The sequence below is a fragment of the Magnolia sinica genome, chromosome 2 (assembly GCF_029962835.1).
Source record: "Magnolia sinica isolate HGM2019 chromosome 2, MsV1, whole genome shotgun sequence".
In the NCBI taxonomy this organism is placed as follows: Eukaryota; Viridiplantae; Streptophyta; class Magnoliopsida; order Magnoliales; family Magnoliaceae; genus Magnolia; species Magnolia sinica.
The window spans coordinates 5,310,083-5,329,353 of NC_080574.1; the positions used below are offsets into that span (position 1 = coordinate 5,310,083).

The 19,271-nt window shown below is 39.4% G+C and overlaps 1 protein-coding gene across 2 annotated transcripts; it reads right to left on the minus strand.

Annotated features, from left to right (window-relative positions):
• Positions 1-833: 833 nt before the first annotated feature.
• Positions 834-16,189, minus strand: LOC131232618 (uncharacterized). Of its 2 annotated transcripts, none has more exons than XM_058228981.1 (5): positions 15,798-16,189; positions 12,965-14,422; positions 8,259-8,468; positions 7,987-8,138; positions 834-1,572 (listed from the first exon to the last, which is right to left on the minus strand). In XM_058228981.1, the coding sequence occupies exons 2-5, from the start codon at positions 14,376-14,378 to the stop codon at positions 1,114-1,116; spliced, it is 2,235 nt and encodes a 744-aa protein (XP_058084964.1). In that variant the 5' UTR covers positions 14,379-14,422; positions 15,798-16,189; the 3' UTR covers positions 834-1,113. The 2 variants fall into 2 exon arrangements, with proteins under 2 accessions (XP_058084964.1, XP_058084971.1); XM_058228988.1 differs by having other exon boundaries at positions 8,259-8,456; positions 15,798-16,188.
• Between the last annotated feature and the right edge of the window lie 3,082 nt (positions 16,190-19,271).

Below are 19,271 nucleotides of genomic sequence, written 5' to 3' on the forward strand. Positions count from 1 at the left end.
CAGCCAGAGCAGGCAGTAACAAATGGCGTGGAATCTGAAAGAACCAACAGTTTAGGTTAATCAAATTTGGACAAGTGCAACAGTTTTGAGTTGCAGGTCCGAATCCAACTTACCTATTTTGGATGAGAAGCCACTAGAAATTAGGACATGATGGTACCCAAACAACTTCTCTTTCAAAATTGATAACAAAAATTGTCCTAACCTCCCTTCTCACACCATTTGAATGACCATGATGCCATCAGACCATATGCAGTCCAGTGGCAGCCTCAGTCCAATTGTTAACTGAGCTATAGGTGGGCCCAAGCCAGCTGCACATAAAAAATTGCATTGACCTTGAGCGCAAAGAACTCTCAGTGGATCCACGTTATGTCATCTAAAATAGATTTTCAGCTTCAGCAAGCATCCTATGCATTTTTCTTTTTTTCTTTTTTAACACTGCACGCGCGCGCGCACACCAGTGGGATTTCAACGAAACAGGTGCTCAAACCCTACAATGTCTTCTTTATTGCACAAACAAGCATCGGCCTTCAAAAGAGGAAGGCAAAGGTGACTGCACCTATTGGCACAACAAATCGCAGGCTGACTAAGTGGTGCAGCTGGGAGTACTCTGGTCATACCAAATTCACACTCAGCGGACCAATCGCTGTGCCCAAAGGTGGCAAGTGGACCTAACACTCTGGCCTCAGAAATGTAGCAATACCCGTTTCGCTGCTGCCGTCAGCAAGAAATCAAGGATGAGGCCATCCCGAAACAGCTAATGCACCCAAATTCATCAAGAAGGATCAGATCATCTGTGAAGATTTTGATAGTTTATAAGCGGGATTCTCAAGCAGTGAAAAAAGAAAACGTCCCAACTTCTTTTACTGCCAAAAGGTCAACAGTGCCCCGGACATGCTACACAATCTCAACTGCCCTAAAAGGCTGTACAGACAAACCAAACCAACCAACGATCCAGATCCGTTCCGCACAAACTCGCCCGGGTCACTTCAAGATACACCAACCCTGAACCTGCAATGATGCGATGAATAGAAGTAGCGTTGCCACTATAAATAGCTTGCAACCTTAACAGATTAATCCGAGAACCCACTACGACAAACTATAACAGTTCCATTACTATTCCTTGCTGCTTTTGCCCTGGCTTGCAAGTTTAGCCGCAACCTGCTCTTCAGACAACGGTAAGTAATAAATCCTTGGGGTGGCCTTCGTTTTACGGAAGAGATCATCGAGCGTGACAATAGGCGGGTCGGGCTTCTTCGGGGGCGGCGGCGGAAGGGGAAGGCGTTCCCTTGCTGGGGGTGGATCAGATAGCGGCGGGGGTGGTGGAAGGGGAGGTGGTGGCGGTAGCTGCTGCCTGAGGGCATGTTGGCGGGGCGAAGGTTGAACAGGAGGGGCTGAAGGTGCAGCAGTTGGACTGGGGCTGATGGGCGCTGGAGACTGCGGAGGAGCTTCGGCACGCGTCTTCACCTCTTGGGGGTCGACAAACTCAGCTGTTAGAAGGCGTCCTCCATTTGGAGGCCACTGCAGATTGTACAAAGCATTTCGAGTCTCTACCGCTTCATCCACTGATGAATACTACACAAATCAAGATTATACATCAGATATAAGTTGTCAACATAAAAACCACTTCAATGCCTACATTCTACTTTGTTACAAGACCTTCCCAACTCCCTGCAAGACATTGATGGAGATTCTATTTACAGCTGAGAGGAGATTGAAGAGAAGCTTGACTGATTTTTCTTCCTGGTCAGATGATTTAAAAGTATCCCATGATCCTTGCCCCAAGGATGCACAGTCCTCAGGCACTGAGACTGCACAAGTGGCAGTGTGGCACTGGTCATTCGGTGATCAAGGCCATTGACCATGTGACTCCTGTTGTGGACCGGCCATTTATGTAATCAGCTCCACCATCATCTCTGATAAAAAGGGGTGGGCCTCAGACACAACCAGATCAAATTGGTGAACCCACGGGCAATCAGACCACGTAGATTGTCCTCACAAGTTCTCCAGTTAGATTACGGACCCCACACGTGTTCACAGTTCATGCTTTACCACTGTTCGCAAGTGTAAAGTTAATCCATGGACTATACGTGCATGCAATGTTCACGCATGGTCACTGCAATTACTTTCCTTTTGTTTCCAGTTCATCAGGCAGTATCCTTTTTTATATTAGGAAAGTGTTGTGCGCAAGGCAGCCTATATACACAAGGCTGCCAATGGATAACCAGATGCATTAATGCCCTAAGTATCAAACACGTTAAATCTGGATCCATGTTAAATCTGGATCCATATTTCATGCCAATTAAATAATAGTGTCGCCTTCAGGTCCACAGATGTGGAGCTGATTACGCATCAGGTCAGGTTGGGTACCTGAAAACATTTTATTTTTTTTCTAATCACTTATTTAAATTCATTGATCCAGACTGTTCATTAGGTTCAGCGCACATTTCATGGTTTGCCATGCAAATACCACACTGATCCGACAAATATAACCATTTGATCCGTAGCCTTTAATATGGACAGTCAAGATCAATCACAAAAAATAAAAATAAAAAATCAACTAACCAATTCAATCCATCTATTCGATAGAACTCATCATGGAGTCCTCATTATTCTAAAGAACTTTTGTTAGGCAATTGCACCATCCCATCCATGGCTTGGAAAATGGATGGCAATAAAAATAAGGCCAAATCAAGGATAGATTTGATTATCTAATCAAAGCAATTTTGGCATCATAGCCCATGAAAAGTGTTCTAGGCTTCAATTTATTCCCCAAGTGAACTGATGCAACTAGGAGCACTATAACTTCTACTGCTCTGAGAGCACTGGAGCACTTACCATATTTAAAAAACAGAAAAGACATGTTTTTAGAGTTGATTATTATTCAGGATCAATTTTCAGGAAGGAAAAAAAAACAGCAGCTGCATGTACACCACAAAAAATCTTGGGGCTAGAGGATGGTTGGATAGATTATTCGAATCTTCGGGCATTTTGGTGCATGGTTGATGCAGGTCAGCACATGTGACATGCTGACTCAGCAAGTGCATGGGGAGTATGCGGGAGCTTAAGGTGGCCCTAACTACAAAGATAACCAAACTCTAAATCAGGCCAGTCTAATAATCAGGAGGGATGCACATCTAATGCTGAATGCGGACTGCTGACAGGTCTTTTTAAACTGCCCATTCTTTTCATACAGAGGCAGACCCAAGTCATGACTTACCAGCCTGATTTTCCATGTAAAACTATACATTGTTTAGATAGATGTCCTACATGGTTTTAAGGTTGGCATGCACCACGAGTGGAGGTGGGATTTGTGGGGTCAGCAGGTCCCCACTTCATGAGATTGTAATAAGAATAGATTAAAGTAGCATAGTTGCCAAGAATGCAATATGCCAAACATGACATATTTCTTGTCACTTCTTTGAAAGTAGTGATGCACCATGAACACTTGGGGCCTCTTTGGATAGTGGGAGGGAAAGAAAAGTGCAATGATTATCCAATGATGGATTCCCATGGATTCCATTTTCATGTGTCTTGTTTGGCAGCAAGTGAAAAAAAAAAAATTTCCTCTCACAAAAAACCTCGTATCTTGTGCCTGAGAAATTGATTGTGGTGTTTGTATAAATGATTTCTTCACGGAATCCACTATTTCCTTTGCTATCCAAATATAGTGAAATGCCCTAAACAAGGTAAAGTGCTTCATTTTCTTTTCTTTTCTTCTCACTATTCAAACAGGCTATTATAGTTACTAATAATGTGTAATAAGCATTTAAATATCGGTAATAACCTTGGTATACCATTACTTGGAATTGGCAATTTCAAATATAATAAGAACATATACAAAACACTAAGACATGGTGGTGGTGGTTTTTATATAACATGTTTCCTTCATTATAACATATCGGCATGGATATGACAATACAAAGTATCATGAGGTGGGGTATACGTCGCATGAGCTTTATGGAGCACATGCTGAAAAAAAGAAAGATCTGAAAACTATTTTCGTCTGGTCTTTTGTGATTGGCCACCAATAGCATTTTTTTTTCCCTTCTTGGATGTTCAACAGTTTCATCAATCTATGAAATAACCTTTTTCCTCAACTTGCAATAGCACAGCACAAAAAATAGGACTTAATAAATTAAAATATTAAAAAATAATAAAAATAAAAATAAAAAAAACAGCTTGTTATTTTCATTGATTAACAGCAAGCAATTGAGAGAAAGGTTTAAAGTGCCGGCCAAAACCGGTAGGTATGTATTGCCCAATACAAACCAGTTGCCCCAAGGCAATCTCATACACCCCACCTGTCCACAGTTATAGGGGGTGACTTGGTAGAATCATCCGTGACTGGTCCTTATCAAGATGACTCAGACAAATCAGGAAAGGTCGCTCCGAGTCACCCGCATAAGACTCGGGGGACTTCTTATGTGATGGCTGTGTGGGGTCCACTCATGAGCCATGTACGAAATCTGTGCCATCCATCATGTGCACCACTCAATGCTTGGCCATTACACCAAAAAAAATCAGGCAAAAACAAAACATGGATGGGTCACAACATAGGGAACAATGTGGGAGGACACCTACCAAAAAAGATCCGATTATGTTTGTGGCCTAATGTCATGTCAATCTACCAATCCAAACCATCCATAAGTTGTGGCCTATCAGGATGAAGGGATTCACTGAAAAGCAGGCTGATCCAAAATTTAGGTGGGCCACACCACTTGATATTGGAGATCTTAGGCGTGTTTACACATTGCTTCTTACAGTGTGGCCAACCTGAGTTTTCAACCAGCCTGATTTTTGGTGTAAATATTATACACATTTTGGATGCCACATCCAAATCATGCTGGGCCCACAATAAGCTCAAGAGCATCGTAGGTTAGCTTAAGATCGAGTTTCTTCTGTACTTTGAAGAGAAACTTTGATACTCTGGCAGTGTGGTGGATGATATGCAAGTAATTAGAAACTTTTGGAAACTGCATATGGGGCATACAGGTAATTCAAGTTTGAGCATCCAAATTATCGGTCCCTGTTTAGTTGTGTCATGAACTAACAATTACGATTGCTTGATTATCTGATAATCAGATTGATGGGTGTCCATTGGACAATTAGAAATCATCATCATCATCATCATCATCTAAGCCTTAACCCAACTAATTGGGTCAGTTACATGAATCCTTTTCCGCCAGTCCACTCTATCAAGGGCCATAAGTTCAATTAGACAATAGGCCTTCAGGTCTTTTTCTTATTATCCCCACCCACATCCTTTTGGGCCTTTCCCTTGCCCTTTTGGAGGACGTTTATTGGACAGTTGGAAATCATCATCATCATCTAAGACTTAGCCTAACTAATTGGGTTCAGCTACATGAATCCTTCTCCACCATCCCACGCTATCAAGGGCCAAAACTTCAGTTAGACCCTAAGTCTTCAGATCTTTTCTTACTACCTCCGTCCACGTCCTTTTGGGCCTTTCCCTTGCCCTTTTAGAACCTCCAACTCGTACCAACTCACTCATTCTAATTGGCGCAATTCTTGGTCTCCATTGCACATGACCAAACCATCAAAGTCTACTTTCCCTCATTTTATTACACTATTGACGCTCCTCCTAAGTTCCTTCAAACACATTCATTTCTAATTCTATCCTTGTCTTGCCACTAATCTTTCTCAAGATTCTCATTTCAGTTACAATCATCCTATGAACATGTTGTTCCTTAACTGCACAACGTTCTATCTCATAAAGCACAGATGGTCTTAGAGCTATCCTCTAAAAATTCCTTCTCAGTTTGAGTGGTAAACAAAGACCACATGAAACTCCAAAGCACATCTCCATTTCTTCCTCACCACTTGAATTCTATGGGCGCATCCTTCCCAATCTCTCCACTTTCATGAATTATCGACACAAAATATTGAAAGTGGTCATTATAAGAGACTTCTTGGTCAGCAATCTTAATTAATTCCTCATTCCCACCCTATTGCTACTAAAACTGCACTCCATATACTCAGTTTTACTCTGACTAATTTTAAATCCTTTAGATTCCAAAGCATCCATAAACCTAGCTGCATGTTTACGCCCTCCCTCTTGTCTTGTCAATCACAACTATGTCATCTGCAAACAATATATACCATACGATCTCTTCTTGCAAATGCCTCGATAACTCGTCCTATAAACCATGCAAAAAGGTACGTGCTAAATACTGACCCCTATTGCAAGCCTACAGTAATTGGGAACTCACTTGTCTCTCCAGTCTCCACTAGTGGTCCTCACATTTAGTACCGCTCCCACATGCATATCCTTAATCATGTCAACATATCCTCTTGAATAATAATTTAAATGTCAATAGTATCATTCTCTCAATAATGTATATATATATATATATATATATATATATATATTGATAGTATCAGCCAATCTATATCAGCTGATATTATCGATATTGCATATGGTCAATATGATGTACAAGCTATTGCAATGTATCACCAATATATTGCGATATATCAATACATTGTGATATTTTTCCAAAAACTCTTCATAAAATCCCCCATATCGTCAATACATTGCTATATGCTTCAGCATCACATCGTGATACATTCCCCCACTGGAAATTTGGAAGAAAAAAATCACCAAAATCCACTTCCAAATTTATTTGGGAAATTTACTTTCATACTTGTATGATTATGAATTATATGAACACATTTTAATATAATTGCATCATTTCCGTCAAGTACCGAATAGTTCGGGACTCTACATTGAGGAAACTTGTGCATACTTGTTTTTTGTGATCTTTTGAGTTTTGAGAGTGTAATCATATCTCTTTCAACATATCTATAAGTTTTATCGGAAAATTTCATCATTTTTCAATGTTTCCCTCAAATAACGATATATTTGCCAATACATGTGATATTTCCCATGCGACGCCAATATGTTTTTGTATCCCAAGAGTGCAATGCATGCATCGATGCTGATATTTAAATCACTGCTCTTAAAATTCCGTTCTTTTCCAATAACTCTCTATGGACCCTATCCTAAGCTTTCCCTAACTCAATAAAGACCATGTGGAGATCCTCCTCTCACTATATTTCTCCATTAATTGTCTGAGTAGGAATTACAACATAAGTTTGACACCAGCTGCCAACTTGACGCAGCCCTCCTTCATCCAGGCTGGGGACCGGCAACGAGCACACAAGACTCCCACAAAGGCAATGTAATAGACTATTACATAGGTTGATTACAATCAAGCTATATTTAATAGTCTATTACATAGGCTAATTACAATCAACAAAAAATATTTGCAATCAACAAGTTTATTGGAGAGTTTGAAATGAAAAAAGAAAAACCAATGGTCCTATTTCAACAAACGAGTGTCCTCAAATCAGAGGTTAGGATTGTTCAACCAATCTGATTTTGGAACTGAGTCTGTGACTCAGTGACTGTGGGCTTCACAATTTAATCAATTTAATTGTGTTAATATATGCTGCACGTACAATGTCTAAGCGAGTAATGTATCGAGCATCATCGAGAGCCAGAGTATCAAATTCCTCCTGTATTGGAAATTTGGAATCATTCCATCAAATTTCTGGTACTATTATGTTAGTTTAACACCATATTACGAATGATGGTAACTCTTGAATTTTAATCACTCACTATTTACCTTTAACTATCCCTTTGATAGGAATTAATTAGATGTTTAGGATTGCTTGATCAGTGTAATTTTGGAAATATGCTCCATCCACGACAGGACAAACAATTTGGATGGTCTGGATCATCCAGCTATAGGCCCCATTTTACAGAATTGATAACCAACCGATATCGGCCCATACGTATGGGTATCAGCAGCACCCAATATGATACACCAAAACTAATCTTTAAACCTTGCTTGAGAGGGTTTTCCAAATTCCAGTGACATAACAGAGTTAAAATCCTGACTGCATCTATAAGCTAAAGGAACCTTATGCTAATCCAAGAAGGGTGCAAAGAAAATATAGACATACCGTGACATAACAGTGGGTCTTGATGTGGTCCATCCAGAAACTGCAGACATTTCCTGTTTTTGCCAGAAGCTCTTGCACCGCCTTCAGAGTAAATGGACGCAGAAAACGATCAATCCTCAGGGAAGTCGTTGGGGTTTTTGGTGATGGCGGAACTTCCAACGCAAAAATAAAAATAAGAAAGAAAGAAGAAAGAAACATTTTGCAAAAAAATCAGTTAAAACAAGCTTAGTGAGCATTCAGGAATCAGAATGCCAAAACCAACAAACACTTACCGACACGTTCCTTTGGGGCATCTCCACTGAGGGTCGAGTCAGACCTGGTGAATGCACGTTTTTGAATAGATTGAGATGCATCCCTAGGTGTGGTCAAAGGTGTAAGATTAGTGGCTTGAGGCTCAGGAACTTTCACAGTTTCCGGATTCCATCGATGCTGCCGCTTAGCAGGCTCATTGATCTGGACTGCTTCATGATCTGTGAAGACAGCTTAGATACAAAAGTCTTTTGAGAACAAGATTCCAAAAACTTTATGAATCTCATTCATTGCAACTCATGTGGCAATAATTATTATAAGGTACAAAAAAGTCAAATGATACATGACAAAGTGGAAAATGTGTGTGCATATATCTATGCGTGTCTCGGAGCCTCAGAGTACCCCAATTAGCTGGGACAAGGCTATGGTATTCCATGCATGCATACACACATTCAGGCCAACTAGGACATTTGTGGCAATGCATGACATCCAAACTGCAAAAAGATTGCCCCCGCCATGAAGAAAGCCAGCCATTCCATTCATCATGATATAAAGTATGAGTGTTCACGTGTGCAGTCATGATGAGTGGATGAACCTGATCTTTGCCAATTGAGATTCAAGCCAGGGTGAACCGCTTGAACAAGCTGGATGCTGTATTGACATCGCACCATGGCATTAATGTTCTAGCTGAACTGTAGATCAGCAGACCACTTAGGGTCTAAGGTGCTAGTTGAACCATAGCTAAGCAGACCAACTAGTTTCATTTAAGCACTCGTGCATACATGCCCACACGGGGATTCAATGAAAATAGAAAGCAAGAGCCCGCTGCTATTTCAAACAGAGAGAGAGAGAGAGGTGATCCACTTTTTTAATGAAAAAAAAAAAAAAAAAAAGCAAGAGAAGAGGCTGCAGACAAATCAAATTAAACAAATTAAATATCACAAGTTAGTCAGGCCCCAGTTGTTTCTTTTCTTCTTCTTTTCTTTTTTTTTTTAACAAGGAAAATTCAAATTTTATTATGGAAAAGAAAGTAGGTTACAGATGATAACAAAAGTACAATTCACTTGTCCAATACCATGTATTTACGGTAGTAAAGACTACTACAGAAAGACCCAAATAATCAACTATTGAGCTTCATCGTCGTCACCACCATCATAATCTAAGCTTTATCTCAACAAATTGGAATCGGTTACATGTATCCTTTTCCACCATTTGCACTCTATCAAGGGCCATAACTTCAATTGGACCATAGCTCTTCGAGTCTTTTCTTACTACCTCCATCCACATCCCTTCGGGCCTTCCCCTTGCCCTTTTAGAGTCTTTGACTTGCACCAACTCACTCCTAACCAGAGCAATTCTTGGCATACATTCCACGTGACCAAACCATCTAAGACCATTTTCCCTTTTCTTATTACCTATTGGTGTTACTCCTAAGTTCTCTTGAATGTATTTATATCTAATACCATCCTTCCTTGTCTTTTGCACTCACCCATCTCAACATCCTCATTTCAGCTACACTCATCCTATGAACATGTTTTTCCTTCATTGCCCAACATTTTATCCCATAAAGGAGGGATGGTCTTATAGCTATCAAATAAAATTTCCCTTTCAGTTTGAATGATAGAACAATCATATGAAACTCGAGAAACACTTCTCCATTTCTCCTAGCTATCTTGAATTCCATGAGCAACATCCCTCTCAATCTCCCCATTCTCATAAATTATCAACCCAAGATATTGAAAGTGGTCATTTTGGGAAACTTCTTTTTTTTAAGAATTTTGGTAAATTTCTTGGTCAGCAATCTTATCTAATTCCTCGTTTCCACTCCTATTGTTACTAAAATTGCACACCATATGCTCTGCTTTAGTCCAACCAGTTTTAAATCATTTAGAGTCTAAAGCATCCGATAAATCTAGCTTTGTTTACACTCCATATACCCTGTTTTAGTCCAACCAATCTTATCTAATTCCTCGTTTCCACTCTTATTGTTACTAAAAGTGCACTCCATATACTTTGTTTTAATCCAACCAATTTTAAATCATTTAGAATCTAAAGCATTCCATAAATCTAGCTTTCTTTATGGCCTCCTTCATCCTGTCAATCAAAACTATGTCATCTATAAACAACTCACACCACGGGATCTCTTCCAGCAAATCCCTCATTACCTCATCCATAACCAATGGCAAAGGGTACAGGCTCAAAGCTTACCCCTAGTGCAAGCCTATAGTCATTGGGAACTCATTTGTCTCTTCACTAGTGGTTGTCACATTTATAACCGCTCCCTCAAACATATCTTCAATCATGTCGATATATCCTCTTAAAACTCTATTCTTTCCCAACACCCACCAGATCAACTCACTAGGGGCCCTATGCTTTCAGTAAGTCAATAGAGACCGCGTGGAGATCCTCCTCTCCCTGTATTTCTCCATCAACTGTCTAACTCAATTCTTTCATAGAGAAAAACAGCTTTGAGAGTCCTCTGGCGAAGAAAATAATATCTACTGTTGAATGTTTAGGTTTCTTTATCTGTTCTCAACCATTACAGACAAGTAGGATGGTTTGAGATCTCCTAATAGACACTGGCCCCCTCACACACCTTCCCTCTTTACTCTTGGTTAAGGAAATCTTTTAGGTTGTTTAAACTAGTGGCATTTTACATCATATGGACATGTGTCATGGCAGCAAACCTGGTTGATGCAGGCTGATCCGGGCCCACAATCCATGGGCCAGGCCCATTAAGCCCAAGCCCAACTATTGGCCCATCAACAAGGAGGCCCAAACCTCCTATTTAGGTAGTTAGCTAGCGAAATCAATCAGGTAGCTAAGAACAATCCATTAGTCAAACATTTTTAACGCATTATCATCTCCTACCTATAATTGTAATAAGTCATTAATTGTCAATGACATGATGTGTTTTCCTTATACATACACTTCAGGTGCCCCCCAAAAAGAAAACAGGGAAATTTCTTTTTTTAATGAAAAAAACCAAGTACTTCATTCCTATATTCCATGCATTTACAGTAGTAAAGATTACTGCAGAAAGCGCCAAATAATAAACTACCAAGTTGCCTTCACATGGAAAACCCACTGAGGGGCATCTGATGGAGAAAATAGGTCTAGTGGTTACTCTCTAGGTTTCTCAACTTGTTGTCAACAATTACAGGCAAGTGGATGGTTCAAAATCTCCTGATAGAGACACCTCCATGCACATTTCCTCTTTACTCCTGGCTGAGGAAATCAGCTGCATGTGTTTAGGCCGTTTCTGCTTGTGTACATTTACATTGCATAGAGTCTGTAGACATGGCCAGTGGCAGTTAATCGTGTCCCTCATTTCCATTCAGTACCCTTATTTTAGCTAAATATAGAAAGTCCAACACTCGAAGACAGTAGTTTTTTAACTTCACATTCGATACAAACTGGGGGGTTTTTTTTTTGGGGGGGGGGGGGGGGGGCAAAAAGCACACAAACACCGTTGCCCCATGAGAAGCTGATATCCCAAGAATTCCAAACATGTCGAGAGCAGCAGCAAAAGATCACAGTATGGTAAGCACCTCTTGTATAATACAAAGCAAGTTTGTAAAAGAAAACTGTGATGGTAATAGTCGCAAATGTTTTCTTTTTTCTCAAAACCATGCCGAAGGCAAATCTCTAGATCCCGCTAACTTTTCCATGTTGACCAACATAACACATCTTGAGCTGCTTAACATCAAGCATCCTTAAATAAATGGAAGGCATTAAATAGTTTCTGAACAATTACCTAATCAAATAAGTCTAAGGATGTAGGCCTTGGGATGTGTAATTCCACCAATGAGTGAGGTTCAAGAAACTTAGAGACATCTGACTCATCCAAAACACAACAAAAAACTATTTCTGGAGAGGTGTTCTGAGTTCTGACTGAAACTTTCAAAGCACTCAACCACATGGGAACAAATTCAGGAATCTAACTACTGAAATTTGTTCACAACAACAATAGTGTGCATATAGCAAGATAACTATCTATAGCTCAATTCATGATGGTTAAAATTCAAAGCATGCATGTCTATTATTTTATTCACACACTAGCACCACAAGGACATTCACAAGCCCAACACAGCTTCAAAACTCATGCATGCATATAAACAGGAGTGGACTTTAGATAATCATAGCAAAAATATTTGATTTTCATTTGTCAAAATGGAATCCCATCTGCTTACTTGTATTATATATGACAATTTGGTACATGAACAGGAATAGCAGTTCTGACTTTTTTTCCGCTGAAAAGTACAAGTATACAGAGGAACCAGTGCCAGCAACTGCAGTTCTAGGAACTAGCACTAGATTAATACAAATGGTTGATGGAAAGAATACCATTTGGCACCAAAAGACGGAAAGGAAGAACTGATGAAGACAGAAGTAGTGAATTGCACGATGAGCAAGTTTCATGGAATCATCATTATATTTCATGACACAGAATTGAAAACTCTTATCACAATCTGTGTTCACTGGTATAACCATTAACCAATGAAACCAAAGTGTCTTAAAAGTAAAAACAACTATCAATCCTTCCAAAGTCAGTATACATTCTCATCCTCTTGGGAAGGAAATCCTCAATCCAATATATATATATAGAAAGAAAGAAAGAAAGAAAGACAAGAAAAGAAACGAAACAAGCACTTGACCTGAATCATTAAAAGAAAGGACTAACCATTTGATCATTAAAAGGGGAGAAAGAAGAGAGTGCACTGCATACCTTCGAGCTTTCTTTTCTCAGACGACATCTCCACAATATTGTTCTTTTCAGCAAGACCATCCCTCTTGTCAGGAGAGGACCCAATCACCATAGCATCAATGCAACTTTCCTCTTTTGCAGCATGCAATTCAGTGGTCTCACTCCTATCAACGGCTTCGTCGAAATTGTGGTTGGAATCAATTTGCTTACTATCCAACACATCCTCCTCCAGAGAATCATCGCCCGAACTTCGGTCTAAATTTAATTTTTCTGAGGACCCCACATCTGCACTATCATTTTTCTTGCTAAGGTCCACATTTGCAGCAATGGTGTCATCGACCTCTTCTACAGAGCCATGGTTCTCACCTGGCTCCTGATCATCCAATGAACGTATATCGCCGCCAATAGTAGGAACATCACTGGATGATGGTTCCACCATCTCCGGCTTAACAACTTCTATTTCTAAATGGAAATTATCAGCATTCAAATTATCCTTTAGTTCATTCTTTTCATTAATTGACACAGAATCAGTAGAAATAGATTCAGACTTTACTTGAAACCCTAAAACGTGGCTGACCTCAGATACCTGGTTATTCGGATTGGATACGTTGGACTCGGCACCTTCGATACGAGGCTTGGAATCCTCATTCTTTACCTGAGTTGCGTCGCACCTTGACTCTTGCCCACTGGATTCTAACTGAGTTGGCACACTCTGGCTGTCAGTGACACTGTTTTCTGTGGTAACTGTGGGAACGGCTGTTTCCACGACCACCTCGTCAGTTTCAACACTGCCCATTAACTCTCCATCTTGAGCTCTGATCCCCTGATCGGACTCGCTAACATGAACTTCAGCCCCTTGATTGGACTCCACATCATTCGCCTTGATCCCTTGATCAGACTCCCCATCCTGAGCTTTGATTCCTTGACCAGACTCCCCATCTTGAGCATCGATTCCTTGATTGGATTCCTCATCTTGGGTGTTGCCCCCTCGATCAGACTCCCCATCTTGTGCCATGATCCCCTGATCAGACTCCCCATCTTGTGCCATGATCCCCTGATCAGACTCCCCATCTTGTGCCTTGATAGTTTGACCAGTCCCAGCGGTGCTACCATCAATGTCAACCATGGCAGCATCATCATCCACCTTCTCACTTTCATTCACAGTGGTTTCTGTAGCATCTTCTGCCGTTTGACTGTCAATCGGCTTCATCTCTACATCTTCTTGCTCGACAGGGGGATCAGAGTCAGAACCAAAACCATTACCCAATTCATTAGCAGATTCCCTCTCATAGCGTACTGCTTCATCCAATCGTTTCACCAACTCCTCCTTCAAACCCTTCGTTGCAAGTTTCCGCTTCCGAAGCTCCTCCCTCAACTCCATAACTTTCCATTGATCAATTGGTCGGTTGTCAAGCACAGAATACTGCGATGACATGTTCCTAATTGCCTAAAACCCAAAACGGAATGGTCTTCACAGCCCTAAGGATCAAATAAAATCCACATAAATCAAGCAGCTGGAAGTAGTATATCCAAACAGAGAGTAAGAAAAATATAACAAAATCAAAACAATATCACTCTCCCTGAACCAAAGAAGCAGCTTCATTGCACCACAACAGAAAATTCAGTATGGGAAACAATGGAACCAAATGGAACAAAAAATCCAGGCACCAAAATTATCTATAATCAAACCAAATGTAAAACTGAACAATATAAAAAATCACATGAAAAAGATTTATCTTGGGATGAAATAATAAGCCAATCCTTGTGAAGAAACTGCTGTTACAAACTGAGCCCAAACAAAGAGACAAGCTAAAGTTTTTTAAAAAAAAAAAGAAGGGATCAAAATTCACCGAACCCAACATAACAATAAGAAAAAGCACAAATAATTTTCTTTTGTAAAATTTGCATCCCTATTCAAAAGAAAAACAAAGCCCACAAGATTATACACAAGTGCAGTGCTCGGAAATCAAAACAGCCTGAATTCAGGAATCTATTAAGAATGTCAGAGAAACCCAATATATCAAATATAACATTAAAAAAAAATTAAAATAAAATAAGAAACAGGCCATACAAACAGAACAAATGAAGTCCAGACAATCGATGAAATGGGCGACAACCAAATTCTGGTAAACATCAAAAGACTTCTGAACCCCAATAGTAGATGGAGACCAAAGGCGGGAAAATGAGTCAAAATAACATCGATGGGTAAGAAAAAGAAGAAAGAAAAATTCATAACACATGCAGAAATAAAGAGCTTGGGAACTAAACAGAAGAAACCTGAATTCCAAATGCATGTTAGGCAGCACCCAAAACCGCTGACAAACTGAATTGCAACTATTATTCTAATAAAGTGAAAATAACAAACTAGCAGTTTTCTTCCTCAACACCCAAATGGAGAGTCCGTACTCCCAATTGCAATAACGTTAGTTAGAAGTTAGATTTGAAAAGGGGTGTCAGTGCAATACAACGACCAAATCCTCATTGTGAGTTGTAGCGAACTCAACAAGATTTCTGTGTCGTTTCATCCAAACAAGTGCAAGGCTACCAAAAACACCAGACCAAGAAAAGGTGGGGAAGCAAGAAACCCAGCACAATGCAAGAAGAAACGCTGAAACAGATGATGAATATAGCATCAAATTTATTATAATATATATATATATCCAAAATTCGCAAGGAATCAACAGACAAGTTCAATCAATGCCGAAGGTTCGATAAAAAGAAATCCGCAAAACGAGGGGGAGAATCCTAAAAACCACAACTAACACAGAAAAAAAATATATATCAGGAAACCGAAAAATGAAAAAATGATAAGAAATGCTCTACAGCCCACAGATTTAAGAGAGAGGGAGCTGACCTTGCTATTATTTGCTTCCGAGATTGAGGTGGAAAAAGAAAACCCTAATTCCAGAACAGAAAAACACCCATCAAAAGAAAAGAGATGAGAAAAAAAACAAAGAAAGCCCAAGAAAAACACCCGTTGTAGCGAATCAAACAATAGAGATCTCCAAAAATCTCGCGCTCGTCTTCGTTCCTTCCCTGAAAAAGAAAAAGAAAAAACAAAACAAAACAAAAGAAGCAGAAGGATGGAGAGAGGGAGGGAGGGAGGGAGAGGAATGGGTTTTTTTTCTCTTCCTTCTTGGAGAGAAGAAGAAGAAGGGAAATGGCCGCCCTTTCTTTCTAGGGTTTTCTCTATTTCGCTGCTGTTGCTTTTCGAGCTCTTTCAATCTCTACACGAATTAAGAGAGAGACGAGGCGCAAAGAGAGGGGGAGAGACGGGGGGCAGAATTGTAATATCCTGCTGAGTGTCACGTGCAGTTTGCTGCCGCGGAGGATATCGTACGTGTGGATCCCATGGACCGATGATCCAGGCCGTAGATCTGATTTTCCCCATCGTGGATGGGATATGAGCCAAAGACGATGTGGATCTGAGTAGTTTAGACCCTTCAATTTTTGGCGTATTTTTTATCATTGTGGACCGTCGGTCTAATTTTATTCTTAACCATCGATTCAGAAGCCACGTATTAAATGGTACGGATCTTCCACACTATGAGATTTCGAAGCATTAACCTACCGATGGTGGGCCCACCGGATGGATAGACAGCATGGAGCACTGCACATGGCCCCGGCAGTCCTAGTGTACCCTGCAAAATAAGCAGCGGACTTCTAATTTTGTGTCCGAGTACATCGTAGTGGGGCCCAATGAGATCAATGCCTGTATCAAAGAGCCATGGCCCATGGCCCCACATGCTCGGATGGCTATGATCTTACCTTTGTCGCCAATGTCAGATGACCCTATAGTTATGGGCCCACTTCAGCTGCCCAACGTAGATGGCTCAATGTGCATGCCACGCAATGACTATTTGGATAGGCAGCCATGGTCTGCAAATGGACGGACAAAATGGTGGCTGAGAGAAGGGACGGAAAAATATAAACTACTCAATGCGGCAATGTTTTCATTCAAATGATGTAATTACGCACGCAAGGATAAGGTTTGGTTGTTAGTGTTTACGCCTAATCATTGAGGCAAGGGTAAAGCTCGGTTGTTAGTGTTTACACTCAACTTATCACACCAGCTAGAACATCATAAAGGGGCGATAAGGATCCAAACACTTCTTCCCTAAAGAAGCGTGTTGCATCACGAGAGTTGAGATTTTCAAAGACGTATATATGACTAAAATAGTATATGTTTAATACTATGATGACACTGAAGATAGGGGAATTGGTTGGAAAAACTCACTAAATGCATGGTCTGGATTCACCGCTAGATGATAATTGGATTGTAGTTACAATTCATTTTAGATGTGGCTCATCATTGATTATTTTTTAGAATACACATGCCTAGATTGAAATGACTTCAATGGATCTGATCAGATCAATAATTAAGTCAATTAAATTATGGGTCAGTTATAACTATTCTTAAATAAATGCTCACATTTTTTTTGTACGAATAAATCTACTTGTAATCACATCTATTATCAACATCATTTTATGGTAGGATCCAATACTTTTTAAGGAAATATTATTTTCATCTGATCATATGCCAATTTAGGACACATGTTAGATTTAGTCAATTCATATAATAGTTTCTATAAAATTCTCGACTCAAAATTTGGGTAATAAGTTTATCAGATAAGCCATAGATATATCTATCTAGGCTAAATCTAAAATTGTGGGGGTACATTTGAATGTATTTAGATAAACCACTTAACCCATGGAGTATAAGTTTAGTCAATAGATATTTGATAAATAGGTTGATATGAAAGTTTTATACCAAGAAAGGCATATGATGAATGTTATGGATTAATATGCACGTGTTACATTGGTATCATGTAGGTCTTGGAGACAAGATATTTGGAATCAAACTAATTACATGTTTTAATGATCTAATTGGTAGTCATTGAATAAATGACTAGAAAGAAAATTATCAGTGGTTTGAATTCAAAAGATGATTGTTAGATTAATGGGATTTTCAGGTTATATTTTATTTTCATTGGATGCTAGATTTGGACATTTGAGATTGGTATTCATATGCGACTATAAGTTCATATATTGTTTTACCATCAACAAATGTATCTAATGTCCAAATTTATACACCTATAAAACCTATTATTCAATCCGTCAATTAAGATACTTGATGATGAACTTGGACATTTCTCCTCCGTATTCAGTTGCCAAATATTCATTGATTATATTAAATTTTAATCACTAATTGATAATTTGGTCAACCTTTAACATGTGATAACATAATAATGTTGCAATATGATTATATGAAGGTTATACTTTATTTTATTTGTCATATGTCTATGCATAACAGATTACTCCAACCTCTTTATACTACAGATACAATAAGTTTGATTAATTTTACCACCAGTTAGTTGAATGGTGAGCTAATGAAGTTACTTGAATGATAAGAGTACATTTAAGGCTAAGAAAGTTAGTTGTATTTAGACAACTATCATAATAAAAGTGATGCTCATTATCAGTTACATGGAGTCGTAATTATTGACTCTATGAGGTTAGAAGTGAGTTTGACATGCTTTGGTTTAAGATATGAATGATAAAAGAGGTTGCAACTAACTGCCAAAGGCTTGACTAAAGAGCAAAAGGAAGAATCCACATGAACAAAGACTCATTTCTGAGTAGCTAGTTGGTGAGGCAATAGCTTGCTAATATGATGATCCTTAGCTGATCTTAAAGGATGATTAGCCACATTGGGACTAAGACATGACCAAACTCTTATTGGAGGTAACAATGATTAATTTTCTATAATAAGCGAAAGCCTAACGGATTAATGACGGTAGGGTAAAAGGCCTACGGGTCATAAATCTTCTGACCAAATGACTATTTAAAAGATTAGTCAATGATATATTGAAGGGAATGGGGCTGAGCCTAATAATATGAGCTACCAATGTTGGTAACCCAACCTATACGAGTAGATATCCTATTAGATAGGTTCAATGGATAAACAACAGGACACGAGGTACACGATTGCACTGATATAAATGAGCCTCTTCTATGATGTACAGTGCGAGTAGTAATAAAGAAGAATGAGTTTTTGAACTCTTAATGAATCTATAACCATATATTTGGTGGTGTACCCAATTGTTTCGTACACTTGATGGAATTCACTATATGGGTGTGGAGGTGGAGGCCGCTTCATATGAGAATCTAGGCGAACTCTCTAGAGCACTCATGAAATCCAAGTAATGGTGCATAGCCAAAGCATACCGAACTGCGTAATCACTTGTAGTGGAAAAGTTGTGTGAGTGGCATGTATTTGCAATCTACATCAAAAGGAATCAGGTTCAAGACTATGGTGTCACCTGAT

What these genes read in the sequence shown, in the direction of transcription:
- LOC131232618 (XM_058228981.1), bottom strand. Translation starts at nt 14,378, where the DNA reads ATGTCATCGCAGTATTCTGTGCTTGACAACCGACCAATTGATCAATGG. An exon ending in TGAGAAAAGAAAGCTCGAAG is followed by an intron (nt 8,469 to 12,964) that starts GTATGCAGTGCA and finishes TTTGTATCTAAG; the next exon opens with CTGTCTTCACAGATCATGAA. An exon ending in AGACCCACTGTTATGTCACG is followed by an intron (nt 1,573 to 7,986) that starts GTATGTCTATAT and finishes TGATTTGTGTAG; the next exon opens with TATTCATCAGTGGATGAAGC.